General features: G+C 40.0%; 1 protein-coding gene across 3 annotated transcripts in view; it reads left to right on the top strand.

Moving 5' to 3' along the window:
* The window catches only part of TP53BP2 (tumor protein p53 binding protein 2), a 68016-nt gene that overhangs the window by 8562 nt on the left and 39824 nt on the right, over positions 1-19630 (top strand). The window contains exon 2 of one of the 3 annotated variants that reach the window (XM_009186687.3): positions 16621-16768. The exons of 1 other annotated variant lie outside the window; for it this stretch is intronic. In XM_009186687.3, the coding sequence (XP_009184951.3) occupies positions 16621-16768 (148 nt within the window). Of the gene's footprint in view, positions 1-16620; positions 16769-16811; positions 17459-19630 lie in introns of those variants that run through there. One more of the 3 variants, XM_021926887.2, reaches the window with a different exon arrangement.

Raw genomic sequence — 19630 nt, forward strand, 5'->3', positions numbered from 1 at the left:
CAGAAAGCTGCCAAAAATAAATTAAAGGGTTTTAATTTTATTTATTTTTTTGTTTTTTACTACACCTAAGGCCCAGCTGACAGTAAGAATTGGTTGTGAAGGCACTCAAGAGTTTGTCACTTTCTCTGATAAATTGTTTTATTGACCCTCAGACGCCCCAGGGGTGAGAGGAGAAACAGTAGCACTTACCCAGGATTGGAAGTAAGACAAGACAGGAGTCGTGGAAGATCACTCCTGTATCCACAACTCCTTCCTGTGGGACTAAAGAGAAACCATACTTTTTATATCACCAGAGAGCTCTGACAGCTACACAGAGCAGTTTAAATTTAGGCTTGAGAGAAAGCCTTCTGTCACCATGTGTCTTTAAAACCGAGTAGTGTGTATCAGGTTTCTCAAGGAAGCCATAGTCTGTCCTAAAATGCTTTACGACAGCTTTACTTTTGATCACATGATCCGAGTGCGCTGGAAGCTTCTGATGCTTCAACCTAAAAGTTCCTTGACTCCCCCGCCTTTTTTTAAAAAAATTTTAAAACAATAATATCTTCATTTTTCCAGCATAAGGTAGCGAGTGACCTAGGAAAATCAAGTCAGAGTTAACTTTAATTCTAGAAACGGTCTCTTCGTGCCAGTGTTTTCTGCATCACAACAAGATCTAGATAATAACTGCTTAGTTTGTGATATGTAGGTAATTTTCAAAAATTTTGTTAATTTCTTGAAAAGGTTGGGGGGCATCTATTTTGGATGATGCTTTTATTTTAAAGGTAGATTGGCTCTTTCTCTGGTAGGTTTTGCTTGTTGCTTTTAGTAGCCAGGGACCTGGACTTTCATCCTGCTTCCTTTCCTCTCTTCTGTTTTCTCCTGGAGCTGTTGAGTCACCAGGGCACACAGATCCCTGTTCTCCATTCCCTGGGGCGCCTGTTTGGCCTCACCCCTCTCCTACCTGTACTGTTGTAATGCTCTCCTTATCTATGTTCTTACCTTTTCTGGTCTCTGCCCCATCAGGCCATTTAAGGCACTGCTTCTGTGGTGGTCTTTTAGAAACAGCAGCGTGTCTCTTCCCTCTCCAGAATTCTTCAAGTCTGACCTCTGTTCCTTACAGCATAAAATATATAAACTCTTTAGTGAGATAGAAAGTTTCTTTATTGTGTAGCCCAGTGGATTTCAGCCTTTTTGTGTCATTGATACATTTCCATTTCAGAATTTTTAGCTGCATAATGGAAATGATTGAAAAACTCAAAACATCAAGTCATCTATTAAAACATAGCACCAGCTGTGGCACAGTAGTGGGAATGCCTTGTGCTGTGCAGAAGAGCACTCGGTCACCTCGCAGTTCATTCGCCCTGCCTTTGGAATTGTGTTTCCTCTTGCTCACTGCAAGTTGTACTCTGTTGCATATTGCTCTCCACTCTTGCCTATTGCCCTCCATGACTTGCTCCACTCCATCGGACTTTGCCTTAACAGTGTGTGTATAAAACAAATTTTGTGCATTGAAAGTTTTTGCAGCACATTCGTGGCTTGTGGATTGAGAATTGACCCATCTCTTCTTATTTGTCCTGCCTTGCCTCCCACCTTTATGCTTCAGCAGTTCCAGGACTATAGTTGTGAGGGCATGCCACAGTTTCCTGTGTCTTTATACACAATGTTTCTCTCCCTAGATGGTTCTCTTCCTGCTTGTGTTATTCATCCTACAGTTTCAGCTTAATAGTACTTAATGTTAAGCCTTCTTCCACTGCTTGGAGGGGATTTTTTTTTTCTGTTCTGGCTGGACTTCAGATGCTTTAAATATACTTTCACCAGGAAGTTCTTATTTCTCAACATTGCACCCTTTTCATTGTTTGCAGTGCTTCTTCGTTGTTCCATAAGCTCTAAGAGGACGTGGACCATGCCTTTTCATCTTTGTGTTTCTAACACTTACACAGTGTTTGGCATACTGTAGGGATTTAATATTGTTTGAGTTAATGGATGAATGAATATTCTTATTTTGGATTTTCTTTGGTGAGTGTAGTTCTTGCCTCTACTTCCATAGCAAAGTGGGAGGTAGGAAGGAAATAACTAGAAGCAATGGATTGGTTGTAGTTCGATCATCATGGATAGATCTTAAAAAATGTAGTGCTTAGTGAGTAAAAATAAAAAATAGAATGAAATCTGTAACAGTACCTTTACGTAAAATAACACAAATGCCTGGCACACAGCAAGGCTCAGTTTAGAAGGAAGCACCCCAACACTAAACTTATCAATAGTTGGAGTCGGGGAGGAATTAACTAAATGTATTTGTTCTTTTGCTTTATACATTGGTTGTTTGTGACAGATACTGAAGCAGAGTAGCCTAAGATGAGTTGCTTTAGAGGATATGTTCAGAATTTGAAACCTATCTAAATTCAGCTTCAGGCATAGTTGAAAGAAGAGAAAAGGTTTCTTAGGTTTACTTAAGCAGAATTCTTTGAGACATTGTCTGGCTTTGAAAACGTTCACTGTGAAGTAATACCATTTATAGATAAACATTTCTTGATGCTTCAGGATGTGAACATCCTCTTTGTCATGTTCTTGTCGCCTGTTAACTTTCTCCTCTTTGTGGAACTTTGATTCCCTGAGTCACAGTTTCAGTTCAGTTCAACAAACTTGTATTGCATATTTGCTTTGTGTGAGATCTGACAGAGTTTTTTTGGGGAATGAGGTACAATGTAGGAGGAGAAAAACCAGAGAAGAAGCATTTAAGAACCAAAACCTGTGTCCTAAAGAATGTATGGACCAGTAGGACAGATAAGACAGGGATACAAACAACTACAGTGTGAATGGTTGTCAGAGAAGCAAAGAGAACATTTACTTCTGGCTGGAGGTAGGTGTGTGGGTAGGGACGGATGGATTGGAGGAAGTTTTATGGTCTTTGAATTATTCTGGAAGGATGGGGATGACATTGACACTACAGGACCATGTAGGAATCAGGTGAGCTACTCTGGGGAGAGAAGTGAGGAAAAGTGTGGCTATTTTTAGATTTCTCATTTGGTGACTTGAGGCTATAACTGTGGAGTAGATAATTTAAAATACGTTTTAGGTCTTAATATTTCTTGTAATTGAAATGGAATTCCTTGAAATTCAAAGTATGCAAATATAAATACCCGTGTATATGATCATAATGTATTGATATTATTGTTGGGTTAACTACTGGTATTGTAATTAATATATACATAGATTAATACACACTGCTGTTACTTGCTAGCGAAACTAATACTCTACATTATTTACAGCAAATTACTCAGAAACCTAGCTTCATGTTACTTCCCTGCTCAAAACTCTCTAATGCAGTGGTTCTTAAGCTTAAGTGTGGGTACTGGGCCTCACCTCCGGGGTTTCTGAATCAGGAGGTGTGGAGCAGGGCCTGGGACTTCATATTTGATAAGTTGCCAGGTGATGCTGATGCTGTTTGAGGATTGCCTGTTGCAAATCACCACTCTAGTGACTTTTCCCTTGCAATAAAGTCCATACTCCTTATTCTTGACCTATAAGGCCCTGCTCAAGCTAGCCCCTGTTCTACCTCTGCCCTCATTGGCACAAATCTGTATTCCTGATGTGGCGTTTTTTCTGGTCATGGAATTACCACCTCTGGGCCTTTGATGAAATGTCTTCCTTCAGATGTTTCAAGTGACTGTGGCTTCTTCAGTCTCAGCTCAAAAGTCCCCTGCACCCTGAGGTGTCTTTCCTAATCACGATCAGCCATCCTCTCCTCATCACTTCCATAATTCTTTATCATATCACTTTATATACTATGCTCATTTGTGTACTACCAGCCTCTCAGGCAAGCTTTTTCATACTGTGTTCCTTTTGCTTTAACTGCTTTCTTAGTAGGTGTTTAGTAAGTACTAATGGGTGAATGAATGAAACTTCTTATTGATGTCAGCAAGAAGTTAGGATTGAGGGGAAGGCATAGAACCAGGAGCTTCTTTGGCATGGCTGGCTTTGATAGGATGTGACTCCTATAAGTTTTTATGTAGAGGTCCGTGTTACCTGTTTATGTATACGAAGTGGTTCTCTTACCAGACACCTGTGACCAGCAGGGCTACTTTATGAATTTTTCCTTAATTAAAGTAACCACTTCATATTTGCTCTATCATTTTCTTCCAGAATGTTGATTATTTCAGAATATGATTGTGTGCTCCAGATGGTATTGAATGGATGGTCAGGATAGTCCATGCATGATTAACGTTTTAACAGAATATTGTTCAAGTTGATATTGAGACTTCATGTTATTGATTTCTGAATTCTATTAACTTACTGTAAGTGAGCAAAGAAATAGTTTATGATGTAAAAAAATCCTTTGAATATGATTTTATGATTTTGCTTTAAATAAACTCAGATGTAACTGATAGGAACTGATGGGTTGATGTTAAAAATATGCCATCATAAAAATTGGTACACTTAGTGTAGAAGTAGGTTTAATATCATTGAGCCTTAATAGAACATTGGTATACGTAACTCATGGTAATTGATGAAGATTTTTAAAAGCAGTTTAATGGCTCCAGGAGTGAACTCTAGAGAAACAGCTAAGAAATCATGATAGGCCTTTGTAAACAGTGATTCTCTGATAACTTTAATAAGGTTGGGACCCATTGTCAGGGAGGTAGAGAGTGTCTGTCTGAGGGAAAGGACTCAAATATGTAGTGTCCCTGTGACTCCCGAGGAAGGTTCCGGAGACCCCTGTGGGTTGCCTACTCAGATATTGGAGAGACAAGGAAGGACAGCCCAGGCTGGGGTAGTTGAGCAGCACACTTCTTGCAGAATGCTGGCAGCCTAGCCCACAGCTAGGGTGCAGCATGTCTGACTTAGGGAGCCAAGCTCACCAGTGCCCTTGGTGTGCAGTCCCAGCTGGCAGAGTGAGCACTGGAGCAGAGTTCCAGGTCTGTGCAGAGACAGGCAGAGTATCCTCGAGGACTGGAATGGTCTGCATCTCCTTCCTAAACCCCGCCCAGTGTTAGAAGCCATGGTTGGGCTAAATGGCTGTGTATGAGTTTGAAAGAAACTTTGGTTATATCTTAATTTAATCCCTGCTCTGTATCGCAGTGTTGGGAGAGGTGTTTTTACTTGACTGGGTTATAGGAAGCCTAGTGGCATCCTCCTCTTACAAAAAATACTTTCAGGCCTTCCTTCGTAAGAGGTACAACAAAATATAGAAACTGAAGTAATAGTTTTACATTTATCTTTCTACAGAGGAATTGTGAAACACAGAAACCATTAGGATTTTCCCCTAATCTCTCTACAAACGTAATTGCCTGGCTGTTCCTGTGGTATTTCCTGTGAGTTGCAAAATTTGGGGAGGATTTGTGTCACTCTTTTTACAGATTGTTCATTTCATAATTTTCTCTTTTTTCCTCTTAGGTAAACTTGAAGGATTTGAGTTTTAATGAAAACTCTGAAGGTGCTGTTGTAGAGCTTAATTTCCCTTTGGTGACAGGGAATATCTTATACTCTTGGTTCCTTTCTCCTTTCTTAGAACTTCACATGATTTTCTGAATCAAATGAATAAACGTTAGCCTCTGACTCATTTTGTAAATGCCCTAATCATTTATTTTTGTATTTCCTCTTAGAAAAGTCTTTCAGATTTTAATCTGAAATAATTCCTCTTTAAAATGAGTCATTCTTGTGTTGATAGCATAACATCATAGTTACAGTACATACATGCTCTATAAACACAGAACTCTTAAATCTGTGACCCATTGTTTTTAAATGAAAATTATCTGTGACTTTGAATTTTTGGAAGGGCAAATCTTCATTTGGATATGACTGATATGAATTACTGTGCAGCGAGTCTGTAGGTGGCCTGGCACAACTTAACACTGTTTTTTTTTTTACTTTTCCCTGAACTTTCCTTCTCTTGAGATAGATGACTATAGGAGGTAGAAACAAGTTGTAATCACATTTACCATTTTTAATGAAATATTTTCATGTTCCTTTATCCCAGTTTGTATTATGTATACTTTAAATTGTAAATTATTATAAAACTATTTTACTGTTGAGATTTTAAAAATTTAAAAGTGATGTCTATACTTGCCCCTGGTGTCGCTGATTTTCTGTGTATTTCATACAGGTCAGTATATATATATATTTTAGATGGTACATATGTGTGTGTACGTGTACCGACATACGTATTTTTACTTTTTTTTTTTTTTTTTTTTGGGAGACAGCCCAAGCTGGAGTGCAGTGGCACGATCATAGCTCACTATAACCTTGAATTCCTAGGATCAAGCAATCCTCCCACCTCAGTCTCTTGAGTAGCTAGGACAGACTACAGGTACATGCTACCACACCCAGCTAATTTTTTTTTTTTTTTTAATATAAATGGGGAAATGGGGTCTTACTGTGTTGCTCAGACTGGCCTCTACCTCCTGGCCTGAAGTGATCCTCCCACCTCAGCCTCCCAAAGTACTGAGATTACAGGCAGGAGCAGGAGCCACCCTGTCTGGCCAAGGTGGGGGGTGTGTGTGTGTATCTATGTGTGTATGTGTGTATATATGTGTGTGTGTGTGTGTGTGTGTATATATATATATATTTTTTTTTTGCGACTGAGTCTTGCTGTCTCCCCCAGGCTGGAGTGCAGTGTCGTGATCTCGGCTCACTGCAAGCTCCGCCTCCCGGGTTCATGCCATTCTCCTGCCCCAGCCTTCCGAGTAGCTGGGACTACAGGCACGTGCCACCATGCCTGGCTAATTTTTTGTATTTTTAGTAGAGACGGTTTCACCATGTTAGCCAGGATGGTCTCGATCTCCTGACCTTGTGATCCGCCTGCCTCAGCCTCCCAAAGTGCTGGGATTACAGGCGTGAGCCACTGCACCCGGCCAATGGTACATATATTTTTAAAGTTAAAAATATCTAGTATTGTTCTGTTTTGTAACTTTTTCTTAACATTTTCCTAACACTATATTTATACTTACAGAAGTTGGTGGCTGGGTCATAGTCCTTCTGGCAAGTGATTTTAATTTACTTTTTCCCTGTTTAAAGACTTTTTCATGTTTTTGAATATTTACTTTTCCATCTTACTGTATGTGTAGACCTCACACTGCAGTGAAAATCTTCAGGCGTTCAGAGTTTTTCTTCATTTCAATTTTTTTTTAGGATAAATTCCCAGGAGTAAGGTCATGAGATATACATAATTCTGTGACTTTTGATACATTGTTTATTTTACTTTCCAAATAGGATTTTAAATAATTTATAGTACTACCATTGTGTATTTGAGTAAATAACTTTTTTACAACCTCATCTATGTTGGATCTTGTCTTTTAATTGAAGACAGCTTAATACAGGTTGAGCATTGTGAATCCAAAAATCTGAAATCTGAAATACTCCAAAATTGAAGACTTTTCTGAGTGCCTACATGATGCTCTAAGGAAATGCACATGGGTGCATTTTGGATTTTGGATACTTGGATTAGGGATGCTCAACTGGTTATCCATATATTCTAAAATCAGAAAAAATTCTGAAATATGAGACACTTCTGGTCCCAGGCGTTTCAGATAGGGGATACTCAAACTGTAGCTGTTAAGTGGTACCTCATTGTTTTAATTAATATTGATTTCCCTGCATGTCTTCATATTTGTATTGTCTTGTGGGATCTGTCATTTATATCTTCTGCTCTTAAATATGCTTTAGAGTTTATTGTTTATTGATTAATGTCTTCTCTTTGTGGTTTCTACTATAAAAAATGATGTTCCTGATTTCTAAGTTCAAAGGAAGTTAACATTTTAATGTGTATGTGGTCACCAAGAAGGGCTGATCTAATATGCACATTTTCTACCTAAGGAGGAAAAACTACTCTGTTACCAAGTAAGCAAGCTGTCATGAGCCTTTTCAGATGTCGCAGCAATTTGCTGTCCTTGTAGTATGGGTAGATCTGTAACAGCTGTGTTTTTTTTTTTTGACCTGATTATTGCTGCACTCTTTATGATGAAAACAATTTACCTCAGAAGTTGACAGGAACACATTTATAACTTGATTCAGTGAGAATAGTCAGATTTCTCACAACAGCTTCCCAGAGGCTTTAACTCTAGGGAACCCCATTTTGCTTGGTTCCTTTATGGGAAAGGAGCTAATGAAGTCATCTTACATTCTTGAGAATATGGTATTTAAAGAACATAGAGTGTTAGGAAAAGGCATTTTGGAAGTAAAGTTATGACAGATAGTTTAAAAACATTATTTCTTTATGCTTACTGTTAATTTATGCCTGTTTGCTGAAACCTCATCTACCTCAGTTCATAATCATCCTTTTCATTTCTGAATTTCCATTTTACCCACATTCTCATTCATATGATAGAGTACTAAATTGTTCTTTTATATATATATATATATATAGAGAGAGAGAGAGAGAGAGAGAGGGAGAGAGAGAGGGAGAGCGCGCTTTCGAGACAGGCTCTCACTCTGATGCCCAGGCTGGCGTGCAGTGACCTCCTGGACTCAGGTGATCCTCCCACCTCAGCTTCCTGGGTAGCTTGGACTGTAGGTATACGCTACCACTCTTGGCAACTTTTTTGTATTTTTTTTGTAGAGACAGGGTTTTGCCATGTTGCCCCGGCTGGTCCGCTCTCAAATTCCTGGGCTCAAGTGATCCCCCTGCCTCGGCCTGCCAAAGTGCTGGGATTGTAGGTGTGAGCCACCATGGCCTGGCCTGAGATTTTTGTATCTCTCACATACTAAGCATACAGTGGGCTCTTTTTTTTTAAATTGATGTATTCATATACCATAAAATTCACCCATATAAAATGTACAATTCAGTGGTATTTAGTATATTTGCAAGATTGCGCTGCTATTACCACTAATTACAGAACATTTTCATCACCTGAGAAAGAAACCCCATGCCTTTCTCAGTCACTCCCTATTCCCCCTTCCTCAGCCCCTGGCAATTGTTCATCAACTTTTTGTCTGTATGGATTTGCATATTCTAGACATTTCATATAAATGGAATTATATGCTATGTGGTCTTTCATGTCTGGCTTCTATCACTTAGCATAATATTTTCAAGGTTTATCCATGCGGTAGTGTGTATCAGTACTTCATTCCTTTTGATGGCTGAAGAATATTCCATTCTAATATAGTGGACTTTTAAGATGTGCTTCTTAATTGCTTGTTTTTAATCATTCCTGACTAAATTTGAGGCAAGATAGACAAGAAAAACACTCTCAGCAGACATTTGCCTTCCATATCTCACAGTAAGGATCCAGGGAAGGCACAATGTGTATGAATAAAAATGGTATATGGTTATCTTATTTTCATCATTGATTGCTTAAAGAATCAATTTTATTGTGCACGTGGTACATTCTAGAAAATTTAAGCGTAGATGAGTTCCTAAAAATTCACTTAGTCATCCCACCACCAGGGCATAACTACTGTTAATTTGGTGAATATAGTTTCAGGCTTTTTTCTGTGCCTGTAGATGTGTATGCATAATAGGTTACAGTAAGCACTATTTTATAACAAAACAAACATGTATAACTGAAATATTTTTAATAAAAATGTTTCATTTTTTGTTCATTGCCTTCAAAAATATTTTCGTATCTGATGGAGGAAACTTCTTAGATTTAACGGGTTTATTTTTTATCTTTTAAAAATGATGGATTCTAGGCCAGAATTGTTTTCTGAAGGACTTAGTTGATAGAGTAGCCTAACATTTGTTTTCTAAGTAAAATTTTCAACATGCTGATAAAAACTGCTTCACTAAAATTCATTTTTTTATTAGAAAATTCAGTTCCTTTTTGACTAATTCTTTTATCATTTTGTAATACAGTAAATTTGTAAAACAAAGATAAAAGGATGGTAGCAATAAAAACAACATGTGTGCCTGCATTTTCTCATGTTAACATGATGGGTTAGTGAAACCGGCCTCTCTTTCGATTATTTTTCTTATTTTTTTGTTCCTCTTCCAAGTAAAGGAAGGAAAAGGAAATTGATACATATTGGAAAAAAATAACCTTTATAACTTGAGGATATACTTATGTCTATCATTAGTTTCTTGTCAACACCATTTTCCCTCTCAACTAGGCCATTCCCATCAATTAAAATGATCTGTAAAAACTCTCATCTTGAGATAAAAACGAAACACTCCTTTTACCCTGTGCCTCCTTCCCTAGGTGGCTCCATTTTCTCTCCCTTGGGTTAGGCAGAACACACTGGAAGAACTAGTTGTCTGTACTGTGCCTCTGCTTCCTTCCCTCAGGTTCTCTAGCCTGTCCTGCCGGGTACCTTATACCCATGACTCAGTGCTGGTCAAGGCAGTCAGCAGCTTCCACCTTGCCAAGTCTGACTGTACACTTTTGCATCTTCCTCCCTCACACTTTCTTCGCTTGATTTCTGGTGTCCTGCACTCTTCTGGACTTCTTCCTGTCTTTTTTTGGTGGCTCTTTCTCAGTCGTCTTTGCTGGATCCTTGTCCTTCGTGGGATCTCTGGAGGTTGCTTGATTAGCTCAGGACACAGTCCTCAGTGTTCTTTCCTGTCTCTAGCTGTTCTCATCCAGGCTTAGGTTTTAAATGCCTCTACATGCTCATCTCTTGCTTACTCATCTCAGTCAAACTTGTGTATTAAACAGCCTTCTCATGCCTCCATTTGAACGTTCCATAGGTGTCTCATATTTAACATAGAGGCCTCATCCTGCGGGCCCTTCCCAACCTGTTCCTCCTTCCTCACTTTGTACCTGGTGTGTAGGTAGCAGATCCAGAGTCACTCTTAATTTCTCTCTACTTTCACATCCCACATTCTGTCCACCAAGAGAGTCTTGCTGGCTCTACCTTCAAATGATAATGCAAATCCAGCCATTTTCACCACCTTTGCTGTTAACTTGTACTCTGTGTTACCATCATATCTCATTTTGTGTGTGGCATTTACCTCTTATTTGGACTTTCATGCCTGTCCTCCTGTAGTTTGTTCACATAGTGAGTTTTTTTTTTGTTTTTTTTGTTTTTTTTTTGAGACGGAGTCTCGCTCTGTCGCCCAGGCTGGAGTGCGGTGGCCGGATCTCGGCTCACTACAAGCTCCACCTCCCGGGTTTACGCCATTCTCCTGCCTCAGCCTCCCGAGTAGCTGGGGCTACAGGCGCCTGCCACCTCGCCCGGCTAGCTTTTTGGATTCTTTAGTGGAGACGGGGTTTCACCGTGTTAGCCAGGATGGTCTCAATCTCCTGACCTCGTGATCCGCCCGCCTCGGCCTCCCAAAGTGCTGGGATTACAGGCTTGAGCCACCGCGCCCGACCTATAGTGAGTTTTTTTAATGGCATGAATAGCTACCCTGTTCAAAATCCTCCAGTAACCTCTTATTTTTAAAAATTGAGATATAATTCACATACTGTAAAACTAATCATTTTGAAATATACAATTCAGTGGTATTTTATGTATTCACAATGTTGTGCAACTATCACCACTAATTCCAGAATATTTCCATCACCCCAAGAAGTAGCCCTGTACCTATTAGCAGTCACTTCCCATTTCCCCTTTCCGCAGCTCCTGACAGCCACTGATCTACTTTCTGTCTTTAATGATTTGCCTCCTGTGGGCTTTTAGATTAAAATCCACAGTCCTCGCTCTGGCCTTAGACAGTGGTTCTCAGGACGTGGTTTCTAGACCAGCAGTATCAACATCCCCTGAGGGCTTGTTAGAAATGCAGAATTTTCAGTCTCCATCCCAGATCTATTGATTTAGGAATTCTTGGGGTGGAGCCCAGCAATCTGTGTTTAACAACAACCCTCTGTCCACACCAAAGTTTGGGAACCTCCAGCCTATAAAGACGTGCATGATCTGGCTTCTGCTTGCCTCCTTGAATTAACCCTTTCCTCTTGCTCCCTCTGCAGTGACCTTCCTCTTGTGCAAATGTGACAAACTTGTTTCCTTCTCAGGGGCTTTAAGTGTGTTGCCTCTGGTTGGCACATTCTTCTTCCAGACCTTAGTTGGGCTGTGTCCTCACTTCCTTCAGATAGTTGCTCGGTTGCTCAAGAGCCCTCTGACTGCATAGTACAGAGAGGAGGGCTCCTGTGCTGGGTGTCTTTTTTTTTGCCCCTCTGCATTCACTTTTCATCTTCCTCCATCCTGCTTTTGTGCCTTAGGAGGTTGACTTCTCTAAATTGCATCAAGCGCTTCCTTTGCCATCTGGTAGGTAGTTGGGTTTGTCCAGTGGGGAATAGTGGGTGAACATGAGAGGGAAGGAGCCAGGTTGTGGTGTTTATTTTTTTGGCTTCCTTCCTGTGGGCTGGCTGTGCCCTTCTCCACATAGCTTTCTTTCTCTCTCTTTGAATTTTGTACTGCCTGTAGTATTGGCTGTTTAATAAAGATTATTTCTACATTAGAACAGAGACCATATAGTAGATGATCTATAAATAATGAATGAAAATAATGTTGAGACAGAGGTAGAATGACGGTAGCAGAATGTAAGCTGAAGAAATGAGAGGACAACACACTGTCATTTGAGAGTATATAGCTGTGCTACGTACTACATGCCATACCATTTAGCACTACCTGCAACAAAACTGACCGTGAAAATAAATCAGAGGTGAGATGATGGATTGTGGGCAAACTGTTGCTCTAAAAGACAGAACTGGAGGCAGTGAAACACTTGGCACCGTGTGGTCCAGATTCAGGAGAGTCTTTACCTGTATGCTCTTGAGGAAGGGACTCAATCTTGGTTTTGCCATTTAATAGCTGTGTGACCTGGGTGAATTACTTAAATCCCTGTGTGCTTCAGTGTTTTCATCTGTAAAATGCAATCACATTTGCAAGATTTAATACTTAGTGTATGCTTGTTACATAGCAGGCACAGTTCTAGGTGCTGAGTATACAACACTGAACAAAGACAAAACCTTTGACTGTATGGAGCTTACTTTCTAGTAGGAAAGGCAGATAATAAAAATGAGTTAAATAAATATACCATATGGCATGTTAGTGACTGTGCTAAGGAGGGAAATAAAGCAGAAGAATGGGCTAGGGTATGTGTGTGTGTGTGTGTTTGGTGTTGGAATTCTAGGTAGGGTTCCTAGGTCAGGCTTCACTGAGAGAGTGACATCTGAGTAAAGGCGTGATGGAGATAAGGAAGTAAGAGTTATACTGGCATACAAAGAAGAACATTCCAAATAGAGGAACAGCAAGTACAGAAGCTCCCACGTGGGAACATGCCTGATGTGTTTGACGAACAGCAAAGAGGATGCTGATAGAGCACAGAGTGAGGGGGGATTAGAAGGAGATGGGGGCCAGATCATGACTACGGCAGACCTTGTAAGCTGCTGTAAAAATGTTTACTTTTACTCTGGTACCTAGTAAACATTTACTAAATAGTAGCTCTTAGGGAACTTTTTTTAAAAAAAATTAATTTTAATTTTAAGTTCCAGGATGCATGTGCAGGATGTGCAGATTTGTTACATAGGTAAACGTGTGGCTATTGGGGAACTTAAAGACTCATTTTGAAGATGAGGATGCTGAGTTTCAGAGAGGTGACATTACTTGCCTAAGGTAGTCTAACTAATTATGAAGTATTCTGGAGTTTGAACCAGATCTTCTGCCTAGGAATCGACAAAAATACCATGTTGCTGGCCCAGCATCGCATACTGCTATACAATTACTAAAATCACCACAGAGCTAATCTCCATACATGATAGGTAGAAATGGGGTCAACTCATACACGTGCTGTTGATACTGGTGTTAAACTTGTGGAAAAAGTAACCATAAATAGAACACATCTGTCATCATTCTTAATTATACTTTTAAATAAATGAAGCTGTTGGTTTTCCAGAAAGTAAAAGATCAGATCTCTGTTAAAGTGTGGGTAACTGGTTAAATGGAGCATTTCCTAATATTTTCTTTCTATAAAGCACAGCTTAAAGAATAGAGGATAGATCAGAAGAACAGAATTGTACCCTTACCTTCCCATTTCAGTAGGCAAGTAGATCACTTATCTGAGTCTTTTTCTTCATTTATAAAGAGAAAGTAACACCTGCTGTTTATCTGAGAGTTGATGTAAGTTTCTGAGATAACGTGTCTGAAAGATGAAGTTTAGGGAGGTAAGGTGCTATCTCACATAATAGGCTTTTATTTGTTGATAAGGTGTGTGTTTAGCATATACTCTGTATTTCCAGGATTTCTGTAACTTAACACCTCTAAGCCTCATGTTTACAATGAAAAGTTACTATTTTCTAAGTGATAAACTTCAAAGCAAGTTTTCCTGTCGGTAGAGAGTATGGAGAGGTAGTATTTAATGCTAAAATGTACATTATTTGTCTCCATCACTGAATGTGCTGTATACTTTGGGAGCAGCAGATGAGTGTAATTCTGTGCTTTGTTATTTTTTCAATGATTTAGTCAAGCCTTTATGACTTTTGTGTCATAATTTTGAGTGCTGCTTTGTTGCCTAAGTTGAACCCTAGAACTATGTACCTTTATGTAGTCAAAATGTGAAAAACCTGAGATAATTAGCTTGAAAGCTTCTGAGCTCATATTGGGAAAGTCTACAGTGTTTTTTTTTTTTTTCCCCATTAAAAATTGTTTCAACAGTGTTCACTATTTTAATTTTTCCGGATCACCCTCTGTTTTACCTGTTTATGTGAGTTAACAACTTTGGTTACAGAATGTGGAGGCTTGGACTGGCTTGAGTGCAAGGGGCCACCCTTTCTCTCATGTATATCTTCTTTTACTCTGACCAAATCTTGAGGCACTGAGTCTGATGTCTTAGCCAGTTTCCGTCGTCTTCCCTAACCAGGTGCTGCCTTTTCGCAAACAACATCTTAATGCAGCTTTCTCCATTTGGGGGTAATGGACAGAGACATTTAAACTGGAAGGGGAGTTGTGTGACTGTTGGTAGGCCCTCTGATTGCTGTGTGATGTCCTCGTGTCATTGTGGTCATAGTGTATATCCTACTTATTCTGCTTTTTTGCAGTCTTAAAACCCAAACTTTTCCCAGTGCTTAGCATAATTTCATTAATGATTTTAAAAGACTAAACTTGTCCCTCAAGTTTATGTTCCATAGGTTATGCATTCTTTCTTTGATTGGAATTATTTTCACAGGATGTATTCTCACTGTGAGGTAACGCTTTCAAATTATTATTATTTTTTAATCCTGATGCGTATTGATTTGCATGGAGTTACTCATTGAATTTAATAAACATATAGGGGCTTACTAATTTGCATCACCATCAAAAATTTGTTTCCTGTTTTACTTAGTTTCTTCATTGGAAATTAACAAGTTTTTTTTTGTAATTTAATAGGTGTGAAAACTTTAATTCTTTAGTAGCAGTGTTTCTAAGAAACAGTGTCTTTTTTTACTAGGAGAAAGATTGTTAAGATTGTTGGTAAGAGTTTTTCTTTTTGTTTTTTTTTTTTTTTGGAGTCAAGGTCTCACCCAGGCTGGAGTGCAGTGGTGCAGTTGCTTCTCACTATAAGTATGACCTCCTAGGCTCAAGCAGTCTTCCCCACTCAGCCTTCCAAGTAGCAGGGACCACAGGCATGTGCCACCATGTCTGGCTGATTTTCTTTTAATTTTTGGTAGAAATGGAGTGTTGCTTCTTTGCCCAGACTGGTCTTAAACTCCTGGACGCATGTGATCTTCCCGACTTGGCCTCCCAAAGTGTTGGGATTACAGGTGTAGGCCACTACACCCAGCCTATTAGTGAGTTTTAAATGTAAACCTTCTGTTAGTCTCAGTGTTTATATACAAGGTCATGTAGGTGTTAGCATAACAGCTACTCATTTCTACTTAGACTTTGTTAATGAAATCTTACATTTCAAAGTAGGTATTTAATTTGCTTAAAACATTTTAGAAGTACAATTTTTTTGGCCAGGCGCAGTGGCTCATGCCTGTAATCCCAGCACTTTGGGAGGCTGAGGCGGGTGGATCACCTGAAGTCAGGAGTATGAAACCAGCCTGGCCAACATAATGAAACCCCGTCTCTACTAAAAATACAAAAATTAGCCAGATGTGGCGTGGTGTAGTGTGGCATGGCATGAGCCTGTAATCCCAGCTACTCGGGAGGCTGAGACAGGAGAATCGCTTGAACTTGGGAGGCGGAGGTCGCAGTGAGCCGAGATCATGCCATGCACTCCAGCGTGGGAGACAGAGTGAGACTCTGTCTCAAAAAAAAAAAAGAAGTACAGTTTTTTGACTAGGTAATATATGCACATTAGATAAAGATTAGGTTTATACAGCCCCCACAAGCTCTGTTCCCATCCCCCCCCACTTCAGAAGCAGCATGTTATGTTCTTATGTGTCCTTCCAAAAAAGAGACTATGCATAAATAAGTATATATGGATGAGGTTATCTCATCAACCTTTACAGGATTAACAGGAAGATATATTTGTGATATGGGTCCAGCAGATATAAGTATTTGGCAAACAACATTAATAAAACTGGCAAAAACAGATTTAATTTGAACTGGTGTGACTGTATTCCAGGGTCACTGGGTTCTAGAGCTACTGCCCATGGTAGAGGCTGGGCTCCAGGTCTCCCTCAACCCCTCATCAACACCTCATCTTTGGCCGGGTGACAGCCAGACTGTTCTGTTGTACATTTGCATTTCCAACTGAGATTTTGTTTGGAGAAAGGAATTTAAGGTGAATACCGCATTAGGCAGATAGTACCAGTAACTGTCTTAATTTTCTCTCTTAATTTTTAGATGTTTCTCACCGTGTATCTCAGTAACAATGAGCAGCACTTCACAGAAGTTCCAGTTACTCCAGAAACAATATGCAGAGATGTGGTGGATCTGTGCAAAGAACCCGGAGAGAGTGATTGCCATTTGGCTGAAGTGTGGTGTGGCTCTGGTGAGAGACACTGATGGCCTCGTGCTTCAGTTCTTTTGTCTTCTATTAATGTTGGTTTGTAGATGTGGCACTGTGTAAGTGCTCATGTTTCTCCAGGGAGAAACTGTAGAATAGCATGTCTGGCAGAACATAGTGTTCCTGATCCAGCTTTGGTATGATACATGAAGTCTTTTTGCTGTTTTCTTTTTCTGCAATAAAATGGAGACACCACAATATAAAATATAAAAGGTCATCTGGGATGTTGTGGTCCAATGGATGGTGCTCAACAGTGTCTTTGTATGTGTAAGCTTTACTTAATTAGAAATTTGAGTCATCCTGATTGGTTTGCCCTCTCTCAATTTCTGTAAGTTTTTAGAGGAAGCTACTCAGTGTTGAGGAACTGTAGTGGCAGACAGCAATGGTGAACTCATGGGCATTATTGTAAGCCATGAAATCAATCCCTCTGTATGGTTCTTTGGAGCTCTAAAATGGGATAACCTGGTTTCTTTTTGGCTCCATAGGAGTTGGTAGATGTGGGAGTAATTTTTCATCATTTCTGCCTTGTTCCTGCACAGGCTGGGTGAACTCCTGCTGGTTTCCTTTTTCACCTCTGGGGATGCCAGATGTCCCCAGAGCAAGTTACACACTGTGTTAATTGAGTTCATGCCATTCATGATGGCTAACTTCAGCTGAGCTCCCCCTTCTTTTCAGGCAAGTCTTTTATTCATCTTTGGTTGACTTTTCTACAATTGGATGTTCTAGAAGGTCTTCTGCAGTCTCTCCAAATTACTTTCTTTTCTCTTTACGTAGGAACCAGATTAGAACAATCACATGAAGAAACCCAAGGGATCTTTTGAAAATGAAAATCAGATAATTTCACTTTCCTGCTTAAAACTAGCGACTTCTCCTCCACTTACAATAAAATCCAAACTTTTAATATGAGGTTGTGAAGTTCTGTAGATTCTTAGTCTTTGCTCTTATCTGGTACCATTTTCTTCTCTGCTTCTTCCTGCAGCTTTAAAAATATTTCTTGAATATGCTAAGCTCATTCCCACCTTAGAGTCATTGGTGATAGCCATTCCCACTGTTTGTATTGCTCTGTCTCCAGATACTGTCATTGCTGGTTCCTTCTGGATTGTAGCTAAAATGTTAACCTCCTCGGAGAGGCTTTTCCTGAGCACCCTGCCAAAAGTAGCCATGAAGTTAGTTCTCAGTTATATCATCCTGATGTCATCCTCTGCAGAAAGTGCATCACTCTGACTTTGTGTGTGTTATCCTGATAGCCCCAAACATGTGCACTAGAATGTAAACTATTTAAGGATATAGACCTTGTTTATCTTGTTCATTGCTGTATCCCCAGCTCCAGGGGAGTGCCTTGTACCTAGTATGTGCTGTAGAAATATTTTTGGAATGAGTAAATGAACTTCTAGCTGCTCCTGGTAACCTCCTTGCATTCAGCAAATTACCTTGCTTTATTCTTTACTGAGATAATTGAAACCATCCATTGTGTGCTTCCTCAGTTTTCTTACTCTGTACCTTAGATTCCCTCTGTGTGTCTCCCTTTTTTTCTCATTTTCATAGAGGAAGAAGCGTTCTTTCTTTGCTAGGGCTATACTCTGTTCCTTGACACTTTTGATCCCACTTACTCCTCTTGTTCACTTGAATTTAATAACCTTTACTATGTGATGATGACATGTCAAGGATTTTCTTTCTTACAATTTTTTTTTTTTTGAGACGGAGTTTCACTCTTGTTGCCCAGGCTGGAGTGCAATGGCGCGATCTCGGCTCACTGCAACCTCTGCCTCCTGGGTTCAAGCGATTCTCCTGCCTCAGCCTCCCGAGTAGCTGGGATTACAGGCATGTGCCACCATGCCCAGCTAATTTTGTATTTTAGTAGAGATGGGCTTTCTCCGTGTTGTTCAGGCAGGTCTCGAACTCCTGATGGTGATCCGCCTGCCTAGGCCTCCCAAAGTGCTGGGATTACAGGAGTGAGCCACCACACCTGGCACAACTTTTTAATTAAAAAAACTTTTGGCTGGACACGATAACTCATGCCTATAATCCCAGCACTTTGGGAGGCCGAGGAGGGTTGATCACCTGAGGTTAGGAGTTTGAGACCAGCCTGGCCAACATGGTGAAATCCCACCTCTACTAAAATAAAATACAAAAATTAGCCAGGTATGATGGCGGGCACCTGTAATCCCAGCTACTGGGGAGGCTGAGGCAGGAGAATCCCATGAACTCGGGAGGCAGAGGTTGCAGTGAGCCGAGGTCGCGCAACTCCGCTCCACTCCAGTCTAGGTGACAGAGCAAGATTCTGTCTCAAAAAAGAAAAAAAAAAATTTTTTAAATGAGAACACTGATATGTGTTCTAGGTTTTTTTGTTTTGTTTTTCTTTTCTTTTCTTTTTTTTTTTTTTTTTTTTGTTGGGGTCTTCCTTTTTTCCCCGGGTTGGTTGTTAGTGCACGATCTCGGCCCACTGCAACCTCCGCCTCCTGGATTCAAGTGATTCTCATGCCTCAACCTCCCAAGTAGTTGGGATTACAGGCACACGCCACCACACCAGCTAGTTTTTTTTGTATTTTTAGTAGAGAGAGGGTTTCATCACGTTGGCCAGGATGGTCTTGAACTCCTGACCTCGTGATCCGCCCGTCTCGGCCTCCCAGAGTGCTGGGATTACAGGCGTGAGCCACTGCGCTCAGCCTCTAGTTTAAAAGAGGAGATAATATAAACAGAATGGATATCTCTCTCCTAAGCAATTCCCCTCGTCTCTTGATATAATCACTTTAGCCAGATAATTTCTCAGACCTTTTCTCTGCATTTGTAAGTAACTGTAGAAATATTTTTGTGGTGTTTCTATATATTTTCTTTATGTAAGCAGTA

Source organism: Papio anubis, chromosome 1 (genome assembly GCF_008728515.1).
Source record: "Papio anubis isolate 15944 chromosome 1, Panubis1.0, whole genome shotgun sequence".
In the NCBI taxonomy this organism is placed as follows: domain Eukaryota; kingdom Metazoa; phylum Chordata; class Mammalia; order Primates; family Cercopithecidae; genus Papio; species Papio anubis.